We start from the raw sequence: 19,987 nt of genomic DNA on the forward strand, positions 1-19,987 counted from the left end.
CACCCTCCCAAGACTAAAGCAGGAAGAAGTTGAATCTCTGAATAGACCAATAACAGGAGCTGAAATTGTGGCAATAATCAATAGCTTACCAACCAAAAAGAGTCCAGGACCAGATGGATTCACAACCGAATTCTACCAGAGGTACAAGGAGGAACTGGTACCATTGCTTGTGAAACTATTCCAATCAATAGAAAAGAGAGAATCCTCCCTAACTCATTTTATGAGGCCAGCATCATCCTGATACCAAAGCCTGGTAGAGACACAACCAAAAAAGAGAATTTTAGACCAATATCCTTGATCAACATTGATGCAAAAATCCTCAATAAAATACTGGCAAACCAAATCCAGCAGCACATCAAAAAGCTTATCCACCATGATCAAGTGGGCTTCATCCCTGGGATGCAAGGCTGGTTCAATACATGCAAATCAATACATGTAATCCAGCATATAAACAGAACCAAAGACAAAAACCACATGATTATCTCAATAGATGCAGAAAAGGCCTTTGACAAAATTCAACAACGCTTCATGCTAAAAACTCTCAATAAATTAGGTATTGATGGGATGTATCTCAAAATAATAAGAGCTATCTATGACAAACCCACAGCCAATATCATACTGAATGGGCAAAAACTGGAAGCATTCCCTTTGAAAACTGGCACAAGATAGGGATGCCCTCTCTCACCACTCCTATTCAACATAGTGTTGGAAGTTCTGGCCAGGGCAATTAGGCAGGAGAAGGAAATAAAGGGTATTCTATTAGGAAAAGAGGAAGTCAAATTGTCCCTGTTTGCAGATGACATGATAGTATATCTAGAAAACCCCACTGTCTCAGCCCAAAATCTCCTTAAGCTGATAAGCAACTTCAGCAAAGTCTCAGGATACAAAATAAATGTACAAAAATCACAAGCATTCTTATACACCAATACAGAGAAACAGAGAGCCAAATCATGAGTGAACTCTCATTCACAATTGCTTCAAAGAGAATAAAATACCTAGGAATCCAACTTACAAGGGATGTGAAGGACCTCTTCAAGGAGAACTACAAACCACTGCTCAATTAAATAAAAGAGGATACAAAGAAATGGAAGAACATTCCATGCTCATGGGCAGGAAGAATCAATATCGTGAAAATGGCCATACTGCCCTTGGTAATTTAGAGATACAATGCCATCCCCATCAAGCTATCAATGACTTTCTTCAGAGAATTGGAAAAAACTACTTTAAAGGTCATTTGGAACCAAAACAGGGCCCATATCGCCAAGTCAATCCTAAGCCAAAAGAACAAAGCTGGAGGCATCATGCTACCTGACTTCAAACTATACTACAAGGCTACAGTAACCAAAACAGCATGGTACTGGTACCAAAACAGAGATATAGATCAATGCAACAGAACAGAGCCCTCAGAAATAACACCGCATATCTACAACTATCTGATCTTTGACAAACCTGAGAAAAACAAGCAATGGGGAAAGGATTCCCTATTTAATAAATGGTGCTGGGAAAACTGGCTAGCCATATGTAGAAAGCTGAAACTGGATCCCTTCCTTACACCTTATACAAAAATCAATTCAAGATGGATTAAAGACTTAAATGTTAGACCTAAAACCATAAAAACCCTAGAAGAAAACCTAGGCATTACCATTCAGGACATAGGCATGGGCAAGGACTTCATGTCTAAAACACCAAAAGCAATGGCAACAAAAGCCAGAATTGACAAATGAGATCTCATTAAACTCAAGAGCTTCTGCACAGCAAAAGAAACTACCATCAGAGTGAAGAGGCAACCTACAGAATGCGAGAAAATTTTTGCAACCTACTCATCTGACAAAGGGCTAATATCCAGAATCTACAATGAACTCAAGGAAATTCGCAAGAAAAAAACAAACAACCCCATCAAAAAGTGGGCGAAGGACATGAACAGACACTTCTCAAAAGAAGACATTTATGCAGCCAAAAAACACATGAAAAAATGCTCACCATCACTGGCCATCAGAGAAATGCAAATCAAAACCACAGTGAGATACCATCTCACACCAGTTAGAATGGCAATCATTAAAAAGTCAGGAAACAACAGGTGCTGGAGAGGATGTGGAGAAATAGGAACACTTTTACACTGTTGGTGGGACTTTAAACTAGTTCAGCCATTGTGGAAGTCAGTGTGGCAATTCCTCAGGGATCCAGAACTAGAAATACCATTTGACCCAGACATCCCATTACTGGGTATATACCCAAGGGACTATAAATCATGCTGCTATAAAGACACATGCACACGTACGTTTATTGCGGCAATATTCACAACAGCAAAGACTTGGAACCAAGCCAAATGTCGAAAAATGATAGACTGGATTAAGAAAATGTGGCACATATACACCATGGAATACTATGCAGCCATAAAAAATGATGAGTTCATGTCCTTTGTAGTGACATGGATGAAATTGGAAATCATCATTCTCAGTAAACTATCCCAAGGACAAAAAAACAAACACCGCATGTTCTCACTCATAGGTGGGAATTGAACATTGAGAACACATGGACACAGGAAGGGGAACATCACACTCTGGGGACCGTTGTGGGGCGGGGGAGAGGGGGGAGGGATAGCATTAGGAGATATACCTAATGCTAAATGATGAGTTAATGGGTGCAGCACAGCAGCATGGCACATGTATACATAGGTAACTAACCTGCACATTGTGCACATGTACCCTAAAACTTAAAGTATAATAATAATAATAAATAAATAAATAAATAAAATAAAATAAGGTGGATGTGGTTGATGCCCAAGAAAGAAGTGACAAGTATGGAAGCTGAAGACATAAATAATAGCAAGACCATGAGAGTCTTCATTTTATTCTTAGAATTTTTTATGCTAAAAATAATACAACACTAGGGACCATCAAACAGAGATTACAGTAGTCCAAATTTATAGTTTTCAAGATTTTTTTTGGTTCTGTGTAGAAATTAATTTTAAAACAAGTCCAAATTGGAGATGGGTGTGGCTTAGAAAAAGATGACAGAAAAGTTTATAGAGAGATGGGGACAGTTTTAAAATCTGTTATAAAGGTAGAAACAACAGAATTTTGTGAGTGGTTTAATGTAGAAGTTTAAATAGGTATTGTGAATGATTCATGGGTTTCTGGCATGAGATACTGGTAGATCGGGTGTTTCACCATGAGAAAGAATCCTGGAAAAAGTAAACATCTACTACGGAAAATCAGCTATTAAAGTTGAGGCATGTTTAGTTTTTCTGCCTTGGAACTAACAAATGGAAAAGTTAAGCAGGCTGTCGGTAATATTCATCTTTCTCTCACAGAAGAGTATAAGACTGTAGGTATCTAAACCCTTAGCCAGGCCTGCAAGATATTCAAAGATCTAGTGCCTGGTAATGTATTTAGCTTTCCTTTGCCATCCTATATATTACACCATTTACTTCACCCTTGGGCTTCTGGTTCCCAAAATGCCCCAGCTTTGTCACTTGTTGTGCTGTCTTGTCTCGGTGCCTATACTTTTTGTTTTAGCAATCCCTCCTCTTTACCAGCATAATTCCTATGCATCTTTCAAAAATAAGTACAGAGATTATCTGCTCTAAACTATGAAACAAAATTATGACAGGCAATTGTTTTGGACTGAGTTCCTGCCCTGGGCCTAACAGACGAGACCAAATCAAAATGAAGTCAATCACACTAGATGCCACAAAACCAAACTGAAATGTTAAGCAAGCAAATAGACCCGTGAACAGGCCAATACTTTCTGAAAGCAAGAGATTCCATTCTACCTGAGTCAGTGTAATAAAGAAGTCTTCTCTGCTTTAACCCTTACAAAAACAGTAATGTGAAGTAACCTGATATTAACCAATCAGCTTTTCCTTTCCATTGTTATAAATTCATTGGTTACTGATGTTGAAATTGTTGCCAATAAATAAGGGGAACAATTACTCCTTGGGAAGAACTCTGGTATCAAATAATATATCTCTTTTCAGTGATAAAGGGATCTTATGTTTTCAGAATTGAGGTATATTTGAAAGAAGAATAACTCTAAGCTGAATATAAGGGAGAAAATAAAGCCATATATCCCTCAATTATTTCAGACAAAAGGCTATTTAAAAGCCTCAGTCAGTAGGGTAACAATCAGATCTAGAGAAGGATTGAAAAATATTTATTTCCTATCTCAATTGTGAAAACAGTATCCTTGATAGGTGTTATTCTTCTATAATTTGAATGATTTTCAAGCTGTACTAATATGAATTTCCTCTTAAGAGGTCATTAAGTCAGCCACACTGAGTTATAGTTATGTAGCAGAAGCAGGTGGAAGGTAAATTATTTCAGACTTTTACCTTCTGCAAGCAGGATACCAATGGAAAATTGTTAACCAATATTCCCACTAGAAAGGCCAAGAAATGAAATGATGGGAAAATCAAATCAAAAGTAATAAAGTACTCTATGTTTCCATTTTCAAACTTCTTCCTCTAAAGTTGTTTTATTTATAGCCAGATAAAGGTATGATTTTAGCTATCTGTTAGTACTGAATGTCCAGGTATTCTTAATCTCAAGTGATAGATGTGCCTCATGGATAACTAAAGGAGACATCATCATATACTTCTCATTTCTTCTTTTTGAAGGAGTCATTTATGATTTATTCACATCTACTGCCCTATTCAAGCTGTTAGATGAGAGAAGTTGATGAACAAGAGGCTGGTTTTTGAGACACCAATACCTACAAAGCTTAAAGAATAACAGAAAATAATAAACAACTGAGTGAATTTCTGATTTCGTAAATCATACATTATTGAATTTTCCAACAAGATAAAAGATTCAGAGATTTTTTCAAAGATTGTCCCTTTTCTGTAACTTACAGTGTGTGGTACAAAGCTATTGGCATTCTAGAATTAAGATATTTAGAAAATGGACTTAGAGAATTATCAAGCAACGGTTGCAGCTAACCACTTCTAAAACTTTACAAAGTAGTTTCTTTCTCTTTAGAAACAAACCTCAACTTATTGAGGAAGTCTTTTCCAGTTACCACATACTAATTGCGTGTACTTAAATATAATTGATTTACTTCAACTGATGAGGTGGTCTTAATAAATAATCAGACATTTAAAAATAAATATGTTTTATATATGTCAGCAATGGTATGCAAGGAAATATTCTGGGGCCTTTTGGGAAAGAATACAGGAGTATAATCTACAGGATAACATTTAATAAGTAGGATCTTGAATTAAAATTTTTTGATAAGCATAGTAGAAACTAGATTATCTTACCCATGGGTGGGGTGAGGATAAGAGATATTCAGACAGAGGGAACAAATAGGGTAAGTAATGGGGAGTGGTTAAAGGAGCTCACCATCCAGGCAACCAGTCAGCCATGAGGCTATATGCCTCCCTCTCTGGGAAATAATGCTTGACGTGTTTTTAATACCAGCGTGTTTCTAGACAAAGAGTACTACGGTGGACTCTGCTTGAAAATTTCCAGCCAATTCTTTAAAGTAGTTTTTTGAATGAGTAAAGCAATTTCAAAGACATCTTTTGTGCTTTGAATGAGGGAGAAAACTTGTTCCCCAATGCAAAGCTTCTGCAGTATATTATGACAGAAAGAAAACTGGGTAGGAGGAATAAAACATGGGTGGTGTTTTGGCTCTAGCAATATTTTAACACCTTAAATGTCAGTTTCCTAACCTTCAAGATGAGAATGATGGATAATATTATGTCTATATCTAACGTTCCAAATGCACCATTAACATGGCCAAATAACTCTGCAGTAGAAAATTCAGAGACTGACAGAAGTGAGCAAATACATATATAATCACATCAATTTTATTATCCAGAGTACAATTTTATTATCCAGAGAAACTTCTCAAATGCAGATAGATATCCATTATTAGATACTGAAATCACTTAATGGATTCCAACCACCATTCACCAGAAAGAAATAAAATAGAATAGATAATCCCAGAGTACTCGGCAAGAAGTAAGGACAAATATTGTCTCTTGAAGCTTCTGTTGTGGTACGTTACATATGATAGATTTTTGTGTATGTGTTCTGGGTCATAGAGTAAATTATATTTATTTTCCATCAACATTGCTATTATTTTCAAGCCACTTAGTCACAGTGTCTTTATTTGAGCTCACGGAGAAAGGAAGCTTCCACTTACCTATAGTAGGGTCATGATAATCAGGGAACTGATGACTAATAAACTGCATTGTCATTGCTGAAAGAAAAAAAAACACATTTTGTTTAATAAAAATTCACTAATTCATCAATAAGTTATTTACCAACATAGTCCACCAATCTTTTAAAAGGTTATGGTGAATAAGTTAGTTATGTGAGTGACTAATTTAATTTCACACAAAATGAAAACAATAAGACAAAGTTCTAGAGGAAAAAATGTGTCAGATAATGCCAGATACTTACCTGAAATAAATATGTTCAAATTTTAAGTGTATTTCAATAAAAATGGTATTAGAGTAAAAATAAAGAAGCTCTTGACATAATGAAAATGTAAACCATTTACAGAATCCCTCTTGACCTGCTCTGGTTAAATAGTTGGTAATGATGTGCAAGTCCCTTTCACCAAAGAATCTGTACATTCTCTGGGACTCTAAGTTTTTCATCTTAAAAGTGAATAGATACCCTCTGAAGTTCTTACGAAGTATAAAGATATGTAATTACATGATTTTTGTCTTTAACTGTTCAAAATTAAAATTATTTCAGTTACTTTTATTTTGCCTATTTATGTTATTGACCACCTTTTTCTCATTACTTTTTTTCTGTAATTCTGTATTCTCCACATTATTTCCAAACCTATGATTTTGTAAAACATTTGCAATATTTCTATTGTAAAGTATTTCCTCATGTGAATTTCCATTATTAGGAAGCAAAAGGAACTCTGAAGCAAAACAACAAACAGATAAAAATATTGTATAATAGCTCTTCTCTTTCTTTTTTCCTCACTTCTGCGTGTGTGTTTGTTAACAGACTCTCTCCTTGAGCAAATTTTAGGTAAGATCCTAAGCCTTCTTCTCTACTAGACCTCAAACATGGACCCTGTCCTTGTATTCTGGCTGGGTCTATATATCCCACTTGTAGTACAAATCCTGCTAAGTCAGTTTAGAAAGAATCCTCCCCTGGTATCTGATCCTGTGTCCTACCTTCAACAAGAATCCTGGTAAGTCAGTTTAGCAAGAATCTTCCTCCCCTTGATGTCTCTAGGAATTTTCCATTCACAGGTGTAACTCCTCCCCTCTCACCTTCCTCCTCCTCTGTGCCTTGCCTATACATCTCTGTGTCCTTTCTGTATTTGGAATTGAGCCCAGTTCTATACTGAGGACTCTTTTCCCTTATGGAAATAGTTCCTGGATTAAATTTATTTTTATTGCTTTAACTAGTGTCCAGCTCTGGTTGTTTTTAACAGTGTGTACACACTTTAGCAAATGTTCTGAGCAGAGAAGACTCAGTTACATTCAACAAACATGTGGAATGCACTAGTCTGACCATGCTGAGAAATGCAAAGAAATGGAAACTGACCCAGTGGAAGAGAATTTCTGTTTTATGCTTTAACAATTGTTTACTTCATTTATTTGCATTGACAAAAGAAGTCTCTACATGTAAGTATTACTCAATTTGACAGCTTTGGGCAAATTTTTGAAATGCAAATCAACATTCCTTACGGATAGACTGAGGAGTTAGAATACTTCAGGTAAACAAACTGAAAGCAACATGTTTATTAAGTGGATATGAAGAAGCATTTGGAAAATGCTTTTCCTGAGTTTTAAAATGGCAGTTGCCTCCCTCTCTTAGTTCCTGACTTGTTTACTCCCAGTTAGAACACAGAGGTCAGAGCCATGGCTTCATGTGAGCAATTAGCTATGGGTAGTCAGTCATCTCAATTTCAATAATAGCTTAGTTCAGTACATTTAAAACTAAAATGAAGATATTCCTACTCCACTCAAAACAAATGGATATCGACTTAATTACTAATGTGATTAACAGTCTCAACATCCATCTTATGATAGTCAATTATTTAGGCTAAAATCTCAAAGATGTCTTTGCATCCCTTCCCTCTCATATCCTCCATACAAACATAAATTTTAAGATTTCACTCCAACAAATTTTTCATACATCTTGATTCTTTTTGCTATTACTCTAGTTCAGAATCTTATATTTCTTTTGAAAATCTCTATTGCATTAGACTAAAAACTGTTTCCTACATAATTATTTTATTTTCTTTACATTAGTTCTTTCCCAATGGTACCAACATCATCATTAAAAAAATTATGTCACTCACATGTCAGCTGCTATTAAAATAAAGAACATAATCTTCAACAGGTTATGCTAATACATGTGGTCTTTCGTGAACCACATTCATCTTTCCTTTCAGTCTGAACTTATATCACTGCCCAAACAGCTACCAGTGTTGTTCTCACACTTAGTGTGGTACTTTCCATCCATGAGAATGCCTTTATCCTATGACATAAAAATGACCTTTGCCATCTTCATTTTGATATCAGAACTATGAAGACTCTCTCCTTGCCAAAACTTCAGTCAGGCTCCTCTGAACCCTCTTCTCACCTACATCTAAACTTTTGTACTTCCATATTCATCTTTTCATAACCCAGATTTAGCAAGAATATTGTTAAATCAGTTTAGAGAGCATCCCCTACCCTTGATATCTGATCATTCTCAATACCTGATCAAATTTTTCATCCCCACCACTCCTCAAGAAATATTTGATTTCCCTGCCTTCAGCAAGAATCTCATTAAATTTGTTTAACTAGAATCACTTCTTCTGGATATGTCTTAGTAATTTTTCCATCCACTAACCCCAATCCTGCTTCTCGGCTATACATCCACTTAGTGCTTGCTGTATTTGGAACTAAGATCAGTTCTATACGTAGTTCTTTATCCTTTGCCATAGTTCCTGAATAAAATCGGTTCTTACCAATTTAACTACTCTCTGGCTCTGATTTTCTTTAACAATGTTAAGAATGATTGATATCGCTAGTCAAATGTCACATCATTCTATTCACACATTTAAACCTTCCTCTATCAGGTGTCAGTACATGATAGTCATGGAAGCTATCAAGAAGCAATAGAAAGAACTGTTATGGTCTAAGTTAATTGCTATGCAATTGGGAAGGAATTGTGGAGCCTGAAGAAGTTTTGAACAAATTTAAGAAAAAAGATACGAAAGCATTTTAATAAATAATAGAAATATTTGGATATTAGACTTGAGAAACATACAGCCAACATCAGAAATAAATGAATCAGTCAGGGACTTACCTGTTACAGTTATTTATAAGAACACCTAGGCCGGGAGCAGTGGCTCACGCCTGTAATCCTAGCATTTTGGGAGGCCAAGGCGGGTGGATCACCTGAGGTCAGGAGTCCTAGAACAGCCTGGCCAACATGGCGAAATCCCGTCTCTACTAAAAATACGGAAATCAGCTGGGCCTGGTGGTGCATGCTTGTTATCCCAGCTACTCAGGAGGCTGAGGCAGGAGAATCACTTGAACCTGGGAGGTGGAGGTTGCAGTGAGCCGAGATTGTGCCCCTGCACTCCAGCCTGGGTGACAGAGCCAGACTCCATCCACCACTACCTCCCCCCGCCAGCCTGCCCCGAAAAAACAAAACAAAACAAAACAAAAAAAACAGTATATATTTAGATGATGGAGTTTGTGCTTTAATGGAAACCTGCTGCTTGTTGTGTAATTGAAAAAAGCCCTTTAAGTGTGGAATCTTCTGACCCTCCGCTGAGACAGAATCAAAGCAAAAGGAGCCAGCTGAGCTTTGTTTCAGAATTCAAAAGATAATTTTAGAAAGATTGATTTGTATAAGTTTCTTTTGTGTTTTACCAAGTGGATCCCCTATGGGACATCTAACAGGCATTTCCATTTGGGGGAGATAATTTATAAAAAAACAATTTTTGAAAAATCTCTCCTAAGTACCTATCAAGCTCAACCTGTTATCACACTGGAGAGAATCTGCTATCAGTCAGACTGGAGATTAAATTTTATTTCATTTTATGTTACACAGTTTTATATCCTCAAAAAACTGGCATTCTATTATTCCTTGCTAAAGAGTAACTTCATAAGAAACTCAAACATCGTAATTCTATCCTTTTTTCAGATATTTTAATTGTACTGACTTTATAATATCTTAATACATTGGTTCTAAAAATCTAATAACAATGGTCTATCTTTTACTCCCAAAACATTCATTTATATACACACAAGAACACAATATTGAGAAATGGGTAACGATCAACATGTCCCAAGTAAGAACAGTTGTCCTAGAAAATACCAGCATAAGTCATAAATCAATATTTTGATCAGAATGTTAGGGTATCAATGAACAATGCAATTGTGAATTGTGGCTTTTATTATTTAAAAGTTTCCCTTATCTCATTTAATTATTTTTATCGTTTTGGTCTGATCAAAGTTATAATCACTGCATTAACTTTGTTTCAATTTTGGGGGTTTATTCCTAATTTTTCTTTGAATTTATAATCGTAAATCACTGTGTTTCAGGAGGTTCTTGGTATATTAACAGTGCTGGATTTTTTGCACCAATTTAAAATTTGTTTTGTTTTAATAGGCAAGTTAAGTCCATTCACATTCTTGTACTCATGTTCTTATTCTTGTTTTAGTCTAAGGTTTAAAATTGAATATAATAAATCTTCATCAATTAGCTATTTTTTTTCAAAGTTTTCCCAATCTTCTCTTGATTGGATGGAGGAATATATATATATATATATATATATATATATATATATATATATTTATGATAGAATTCACGGGTACAGTATTTCCAGTGTTCTTGCCTATTTAGAACTATTTTTCTGTAGCCTTGATACTTACAAGACAACTTGGCTGGATATAAAATACTTGTCCTGCACTTTTCTGAACCATGTTAACTGTTTGATCTGTTTTTCTGGAGATACTAAGGATTCTTTTTTCTTTATAGTCCGCTAGTTTTACTAAGTTATGTCTTGAAATTAATAGTTTCAGGCCAGGCACCATGGCTCACGCCTGTAATCCCAGTACTTTGAGAGGCCAAGGCGGGCGGATCACGAGGTCAGGAGATCGAGACCATCCTGGCTAACACGGTGAAACCCCGTCTTTACTAAAAATACAAAAAAATTAGCCAGGCGTGGTGGTGGGTGCCTGTAATCCTAGCTACTCGGGAGGCTGAGGCAGGAGAATAGTGTGAACCCGAGAGGCAGAGCTTGCAGTGAGAAGAGATTGCACCACTGCACTCCAGCCTGGGTGACAGAGTGAGACTCCTCCGTCTCAAAAAAAAAAAAAAAAAAAGTTTCAGATTTTTTTTTTTTTCAGGTACAAGTGGGTCTTTTCAATAAGTAAATACATATTTTCTTTAATTTCTAGAACTTTTTATTGAATCGTGGTTTTTTTTTTACATATTGTTGTTTTTATTCTTCAAGGATTTGACTTTTTATGCTGTTGAATATTTTTTGCCTGGTTTTCATTTCTACCACATTTTCTCTGACTTTTTAGACCTTGTAAAAATTATTATTAATCACATATTAATTCTCTTGATTGTTTCCCTGCTCTCCAAATGTCTCAGTTTTCATTCCAAACTACTCTCCCAAGAGTACCTTGTGATTTGTCCCTTATTTCTGAGATGATTTTGTCTTTTCCTACAATTTCTTTTTTTCTCAGTATATATCTTCTTTATTTCTGTTTCTCAGTTTTTGAATTTCTGATTCTGTGTTTAAATTCATCTACACACGATTATTTGAGGATGTTTAATTCAGTTAAGCTTCTTGTAGTACATGTCAATGCTTTGCTAAATTTTGGGGGAGAATATTTATTAGCTTAAAACAGTTGATTCCCTCTTCTTTTTTCTTCTTAGGGTAGTTTTGTATCATGTTGGTTTCACCTTTTTTCTCTGTTTCTATGCATTACATATTCAGTTATTACATCAAGGGTGTTGTCTTCTCTCAGGTTAGTAAAGTGCAGGATTTTTTTTTTTTTTTCAAATTAGGTAACATTGACAGGTGGTGGGGATCATAGAAGTAATTGTCATATCTTGTTTCTCTCTGTTTTCAACAGAATCTTTAGTTTTCTTCATTACCTTCCTACCTTTTCCTTCACTGCCACATCTTGAAGGTGAATACTTCTTTTCTACTTATTTCCATCTCCCTGAGAAGCAGATTGTCAGTTCTGGTTCTGTTTACTGTCAAGCACATTATCACTGCTGTGAAACATAAACTTTCAGACTAATTTTCAGTATTTTGGCAATTAGTGTTGTATGGCTTGCTTTCAAAAGATGATATTACTAATATTTCATTTAAGTACTTGACTTTCCTCTCCTCTTTTTCTCAGTCTTTTAAGTCTTCCCTCTCTCCATCCTCCACAACCACAGCCTTGTAATGGCACCAGAATTTCTGTTGACATTTTTTTTTCTTTTTTTTTTTTTTTTTTGGAGACTGAGTTTTGTTCCTGTTGGCCAGGCTGGAGTGCAATGGTGCGATCCCAGCTCACAGCAGCCCCCACCTCCCGGATTCAAGAGATTATCCTGCCTCAGCCTCCCGAGTAGCTGAGATTACAGGCATGTGCCACCACGCCCGACTAATTTTGTATTTTTAATAGAGACAGGGTTTCTCCATGTTGGTCAGGCTGGTCTAGAACTCCTGACCTCAGGTGATCCACCCTCCTTGGCCTCCCAAAGTGCTGGGATTACAGGTGTGAGCCACCACACCTGACCTCTGTTTTATTTTTCTACTTAGAGGTAATTTGACATTCATGGCATAGATCACATGTGGTTTAATTGTACTTCTTGTTGGTATTTTGGCTTTGCGGAAGGATGCATGGAGAAATTCAGATTCAAGAGGCCAGCTATATTCTCCTATTCATTTCTCACTGACCAGTAAACCCTTATGTGTAAGATGGAGCCCACAAAATTCTTGAAGTATAGATCTTCAAAACTTGATGCTGAAAATGAGCAATTAATTTTTTCATGGAGAATTTAGGTCAAATATGACCTAAACACAATATATTTAGTTTCTGTTCTTATCTATGCATCAGATTATTTCAATTAGAGGGCTAGAATCTATTTGTCTAAAAAGGCCGAGAGAAAAGTGTAAGAAAGACTGTCACTGGATCCCAATTTGGTCAAGACCGCTTAGAACAAGAAAAATCGTGCTGTCCGTTCCAAAAGATTTTAAAGTTCACCCATAAAACACCTATTGAGCATCTACTGTGTGCTAGATATTGGCAATACCAAATAAATAGGTGGAACCCTTCAAATATAGTGAATTCTAAATGTGTTTTAGACATCCTGAATCAGAAAACTAAGCTGCCTGCATGTGTGAGCGTGGGTAGTGGAGAGATTGATGGAAATAGGTGCCTTGGCATAAATAGAATGTATAAGAACACTATTTCCTAGCTCTGTCTTACAAAGGATTTATTAGTGCAAAAGGCAAATGGCTGAACAAAGCTTTTGGTTCTTTGCTGCAATTATTTTTCACTTATGTCAAATGCAACATAAGTTATGCTGAAAGATGACCGTTCTGTTCTATGGAGTCTTTCCCAGATCCTCTCATCAGGTGGTCTCCCAGCCCTCAGAACTTCAAGGCCTCCTCTGAGTTCTTTATGAAAAATTGGCAGAAAAGTGAAGTAAGAGAATTCACAGAGAAATGTGTGACAGAATGTTAAGTAAAAAAATTGACATAAATATTGTACATTACTGTATCCACAGTCTATTATCAAAACTCAGTTACTTGGCTCCTCCTAACTACTATGAGATGGGGGTGCATGTTAGGAAGAAAAGAAAATAGGTCTGGTGAACACATAGCAGGCTTCAGCATAAGGGGGACAAGGATATTTAAAGGAAAGGTGGAAATGTCAAATGAAGGAAAATGAAATGTTATACTTTCCCCCCAAAAAGAAGAATTATTTTCTGAAAAACTAACTTTGGCCTTAATGTTACTCTGTATCTTACTAGCTTCTATAAGGAATGCTTCCAAATTATCTGAATAAGCACCTTTTAATTTTTGATGAATATTAACAGAAATTATTATAAAAAACATACTTTTAAAAATTTTTGTAGGGTGTAACAACCTACATGCTAGAAATATATGCATAATTGTATTTATTGCTTTTAAAAATTAATTATCTAGATAGGAGTACATCTGAAATAATATGTGAAGCATTTTTCCAGGTTAACTATGTGGACATCATAAAAATATCTGGGAAAAGAAATAACAATAGGAGGCTTTTTCTACTCTATACACATAAATGCTTCTTTGAAAGTTGGTTAGTGGCTTTACGGATACAAAGAAAGTGAAGATTATGTATGAGTAGAGAAGACATTGGGTCAGAATATTTGCTATCTTTATAAAAGTAATTAGGGATGAAAATAAAGAATGCTTAGTAGACTCAATAGCCCTTTGCTTTAACTTCTAAAATTATTACAGTTAATTTATTACCCTTGTATAGCAAGTAAGAATACTACCCTACCATAGAAATGGACATTACTTAATGGTAAGCCCTGGATACTGTTAGGAAGTACCTGATGGATTTCATATCAAAGACACTTTTTCTTTATTAGTGGCTATATCATTAACATATGTTATGTAAATGTAGTGTTTCCAAGGACTTTATAAAATATTCATTAAGTACATATAATAAATAATGGCCAAATGCATCTTAAATGTTCATACAATGGCAGTGGTGAGAGATTAAAAACAATCATTTTTTAAAGCAAACACATTTTGTGTGGACGTCTTTTTTCATGCACATATTTTTATTTAAATTTCCATTTTATTATTCAGATATTCCCATCATTTACTATTTCATTTTAAAGTTAAATATAAGTCAACTGCTTCTTGCTTTGCATAATTCAGTATTAAATCATTGAATTTATTCTCTGAAAATCTGACAATATTATATATCACCCTCCTTGGAATGTCAGTGGTATTTGGCCAGAGGCAGAGACTGTCAGTTATGAAAGAGGCAAATTATAGAAAGGGGTTATTTCCTACAAAATTATATATATATATATATAGCATAAGATCATATAACTCATTATTACTCCTCCAACCCACACCCACGTCTCAAAAAAATACTTGATATTTATGTGAAGTACTAAACTAAAGCAATTTAGAGAATAATACAATCCAAAAACTCAAAGACGGAAGTTGGCAAATCACTGCTTTCCCTTTGAGAATTGATGTCCTGTCAGTGAAATGGGAAAAATGAGACGAGGAGACAGGTCACTAAGATTTAGCCCCATTTGTCTTGGTTTTTGGGACCATGAAAAAATTACTCAAACTCTCTGACTTAATTTTCTCATCTGAAAAATGAGAAGAGGGAAGAGAGATAACTTAAAACCGCCTCCAAATTAAGCATTCTGCAATACCTCTTTCTTCATTTCATTGTTACCATCATCACCGTTCCTTCCTCATCTATTTAGGATCTGGTTATTTCTCTTGTACTTCAATCTTCTATTTTAATCATTCTGTTTCCGTCACATTGGCCTTCAGAGTTTGTCCTACCTTTCAGTAACGCCCTTTCCCAAGGAGAGTCTTTGTTGGTGCTTCTACCTCTGCCTGGAGAACTCTCCTCCAGATACCTGCATGGCTTGCTCTATATTTCTTTCAGATTATTACTCACTTGGGCATTCTCTGGGAGGTGTTCTCTCATTACTGAACTTAAATCGAAACCCATTCCTCCTCCTTGGAACTCCCTATGTTCCCTTGCTGGCATTCATTCATTCAAAAATATTATGTGTCAGACACTATAGTTGGGATATGTCAGTGGACAAAACAGATGAAGACCCTTGCCTTCTAAAGGTTTACATTTGAGAAGAAGATGGGGAGTTGTGGAGGAGGACAGCCAGTGAAAATACACACACATTTGCTTACACAGTAATAGTATGTTTAATGGTGACAACAGCAACAAAAAATAAAATTATTATAGCACTGTTATTAAAATAAACATTTATTGTGGTAGGTGGGATAAAATTCTATGACAAAATTAAATAAATATAGCATTTTCAACAAGAATAAGAACCATGTACCATTTTCCATTATTAAATAACTTGTTCATACAGTTTATAAAAAAGATAATAATGAGTATTAAATTATTATGTCTTTTATGTCCAAATAGATATATTTACAAGAAATTATAGGATTTTTATTGAAGACATCATTATTTAAAATAAGGCAGAAATTATATCTTTTAAAACAATTTAAATTTAGGATAATATTTTATATATCAATTTAAAAGTATTTAAGTTTGATTTATAACCTTACAAAATTCCTTGAAGGAACAATTTAACAAAATTGTTTTGAGAGCCATGCAGTAACTTGGTTAGGTTACAGAGCAATATCAAGGAATCAAACTGATTGGGCCATAGGACCCCAAAGCCAGACTCTTTCCATTGTGCTAATTGGTTTTCATTAATTCTTTCCTCTTACCTGAAAATTTATGCACACGTAGGCCATTGATATTTGCTGAGTAATAACATACAAGTACACTAAATGTTTATTTTTGAATGAATAAATAAATAAATGCATCTAAAATTAACTTTTGACTCAAAGTCAAATTAAGGTAAAAACAGGGAGACTGGGCTGGGCCTGGTGGCTCACGCTTGTAACCCAGCACTTTGGGAGGCCGAGGCAGACGGATTACCTCAGGTCAGGAGTTCAAGACCAGCCTGACCAACATGGAGAAACCCCGTCTCTATTAAAAATACAAAATTAGCCGGGCGTGGTGGCGCATGTCTGTAATCCCAGCTACTCGGGAAGCTGAGGCAAGAGAATTGCTTCAACCAGGGAGGTGGAGGTTGCAGTGAGCTGAGATAGCTGAGATAGCGCCATTGCACTCCAGCCTGGGCAACAAGAGCGAAACTCCATCTCAAATAAATAAATAAATAAATAAATGAAAGAAAGCAGGGAGAATGTTCTTTTATTTTCCCCTCAGCACACATATTTACAAACATTTTCTAAATTGCATTGAGTTGAGGGTCAGAAATAGAGCTACAGGAATCCATAGCACAGGATCTTTCCCAAGGAGGACATGCCCAGAGGAAGCATGGCAGAATAGCACCCAGCACCTAGGCAGCCAAGCTGCTGAGCATGGAGAGTAAGACTGAGATAACCACCAACCTGGAATGGCCCCAAACAGGAGTGATAGGATCTTTTTAAAGTCAAGGTAAAAGGGAGGTACTAAGAATAGTAAAATAGGGTCCTTGTGGAGTTTGGTAAAGATCTCCTAATTCTCTTTGCAGCTTTTAATACTGACAATGTTGATCTTCTGTACTGAAAGAATGTTGAATCAGAAATTGGGTAAGAGGTATCCCGATCCCACTTTAATGACAGCTTTCATTTTTTTTTTCTAATTAACGCATTTCTAAAATGAAAGAGGTTCTCCTCTGTTTTCTCTAGGAATAATACAGGTTCTAAATTTCTATAAAATTAACATTTAGAAAGGGGTATTCAGCACTGGTGGCTTAGTGCTTTCCAGATCAAAAGCATAATTCAGCATATTTATATTAAGATAATGAAGCTCATTAATGCAGGCTAATACCAAACCTATACTTCCCAGAGTCAGAATTTCTGAACCAATTATTTTCTTAGAACAAATCTATCACAGTTCAAAGGTGGGAAGGGAATCTGAGATTGTGATTTAATTTGTTCATTTAGTCATAAGACATTTACTGAAGGGCTGGTATGTCTACGTTTCTATAGGTGTGTGGTTATAGGATATGGATGGTTGAGAAGAAAAGGACTGAGATTTGGGGGCTGAGGGATAGATTAGAAAACAGCATCATTTGGTTGGGGAAATGGTGTTCAACTGAGCAGCTGGATGGGAGCAGCACCTTTTGCAATTCTTCATTTCCCTGAGTGTTTTTCCTTCTATGGAATGTTCCCCTTTACTTTCTTGACATTTCTCCACAAACTCACTGTTAATGGAAAGAAATTGTGCTTTCCAGGACTTTAAAAACTCTATTCATCTTCACTTACTAATTTTCAAGGATGATTGATGAGACACAAAAAAGCAAAGAATATTAAAAACTAAATATTACCAGTCATTATTTATTTGCTGTATGCTGACAGTTTATTTTGAACTTAAACAAAGAAGAAAAATAGACATTTTCACTAATACTTTCTCAAGTATTTTATCATTTAGGATAAACCTCATCTCCTTAGGTAAATGAAATACCTAAGGAGTATTTCAGTATGCAGTGCCCTGCATACCTGTGCCAACATACGTAAATGCAACTCTCTCTGTAGTGCCATTCTTACAGCATAATAATTAACGGAGACAATTACTGGAATCTCATCTACATGAATGGGTGGTAGTAACTACAGACAATTCCAAAGCATTCAGATTTTAAAATGTGTATAATCTGTCATAGGAGTTATTGTAGATGTTAACATCTAATCCATATGAGAATTAATATTGTTATCATTTGCCACAATAAGAATTTACTCTGTCTTGACACCCTGATCCTGCAATGAAAACATTTTTTGACATTTTAGATGATCATGTTAGTAACTAATGGACACCGGCGTATACCCGGGGCTGAAGGTTTTACTTTCATTGGTTTAGAAGATTATCAAAGCATTAAGGCACCCGCGATTTAAGTGTTGTAATATCTGCATACATCCTAAGCATTTTCTTTTGTTTGATGAATCTCTATCCTACTTGTAACAATTTTGTAAAAACACTTGGAGAAGAGATCATAGAATAGTCCACTGCCTACCTTATCAGAAGGGCATTGGGAGGGCACAAATAATATTTTTACCTCACCTCTAATATCTTTTTACCTCCTGCCTGGAACTTCCCATTTTGTGCCTTGTATCATGAATGTGTTTGGCTCCCTAGACTCTTTTCTTAAGACATCATTAGCTTCCATCAGCTTCCACAGTCCTTCATGAAAAAAACTGAAAATGGAGGATGGACCATATCCTGAATAAAAGGCACACTCTTTCATGGCCTTATCTAGATCATATCTATTTAAATTAATTACGGTAATAATGGTGATAATCTTCATAATATTATATTTTCATAGGGTTCTTTTGGTTTATACATTATTTTAACTGTATTTTTCTTTTCACAACATATGTGGAATGACATCAATCTAAAGGCAATGGCTAATAGGCTGGGTGTCAGATGCAAGATAGGCAGTCCTGATAGGCTGGAATGATGAGACAAACCCAGAAAGATAAAATGTAACAGAATCATGCAAAAATCTTGTATTTTAGTCAATAATCAATGTCACCATTACAAAACTATGAGAATGAGTCAGTGCTGGTATGACATCTGTTCAAATGAAAAAAGATGTGGAGGTTAGGATCAGATCTACATAATTATCTGACACAATATAAAATTTGAAGGATTTGCACAGTTTTAGAACAGATTGTGACCACATTATTAATTTTCAACATATCACTTGTTGGTCCACTAGGTTGGATTTGTTATGGTGACAAAAACACATCCACTGACTAGATCAGTCCCTGGACTGGATTTCATCTTGCCTCCACAGGAAACATGCTTTGGCTCTACACAGTACCCTGAGATGAGCTCTGCCTAAAGCTGGGCTGCTTCTACTGGCTTCTAGTCACGTGAGAGGCAGAGGCCTTGGCTCCCTAGAGACTGGGAACATGGTATCTGGCAGACAACACAGGGTCTTCCACAGTCAACATTTACAGAATTGAATCATGCCTATTCTGTCTAGGGCAGTGGTTCTTAAAATATGGTCAAATAACCTTTAGGGTCTGAGAGGCCCTTTCATAGGGTAAATGAGGTTCTCCCTTTTCCCACTTGTCTGTGTAAAACCAGCTTTCCTTACGTACTCAACCAAAACAACATACTTTAGCATATTGAACACAGAAACAGATAGACAAATGCAATTGTCTTTTAAGCTACACATCCATGGATAATTTAAAACAAAACTTCAGTTTTAATTTATATTATGGTAGGTATCAATAAAAATAATACACATAAACAAAGCTCTTC

At 35.7% G+C, this 19,987-nt stretch overlaps 1 protein-coding gene across 2 annotated transcripts in view; it reads right to left on the reverse strand.

Annotated features, from left to right (window-relative positions):
- Positions 1–19,987, reverse strand: part of RIT2 (Ras like without CAAX 2) — a 254,480-nt gene that overhangs the window by 165,500 nt on the left and 68,993 nt on the right. For both annotated transcript variants that reach the window (XM_063717002.1, XM_063717003.1), the window contains exon 2: positions 6,151–6,207. In XM_063717002.1, the coding sequence (XP_063573072.1) occupies positions 6,151–6,205 (55 nt within the window). In that variant the 5' untranslated portion in view covers positions 6,206–6,207. The remainder of the gene's footprint in view (positions 1–6,150; positions 6,208–19,987) is intronic.

Source organism: Pongo abelii, chromosome 17 (genome assembly GCF_028885655.2).
Source record: "Pongo abelii isolate AG06213 chromosome 17, NHGRI_mPonAbe1-v2.0_pri, whole genome shotgun sequence".
Taxonomy (NCBI): domain Eukaryota; kingdom Metazoa; phylum Chordata; class Mammalia; order Primates; family Hominidae; genus Pongo; species Pongo abelii.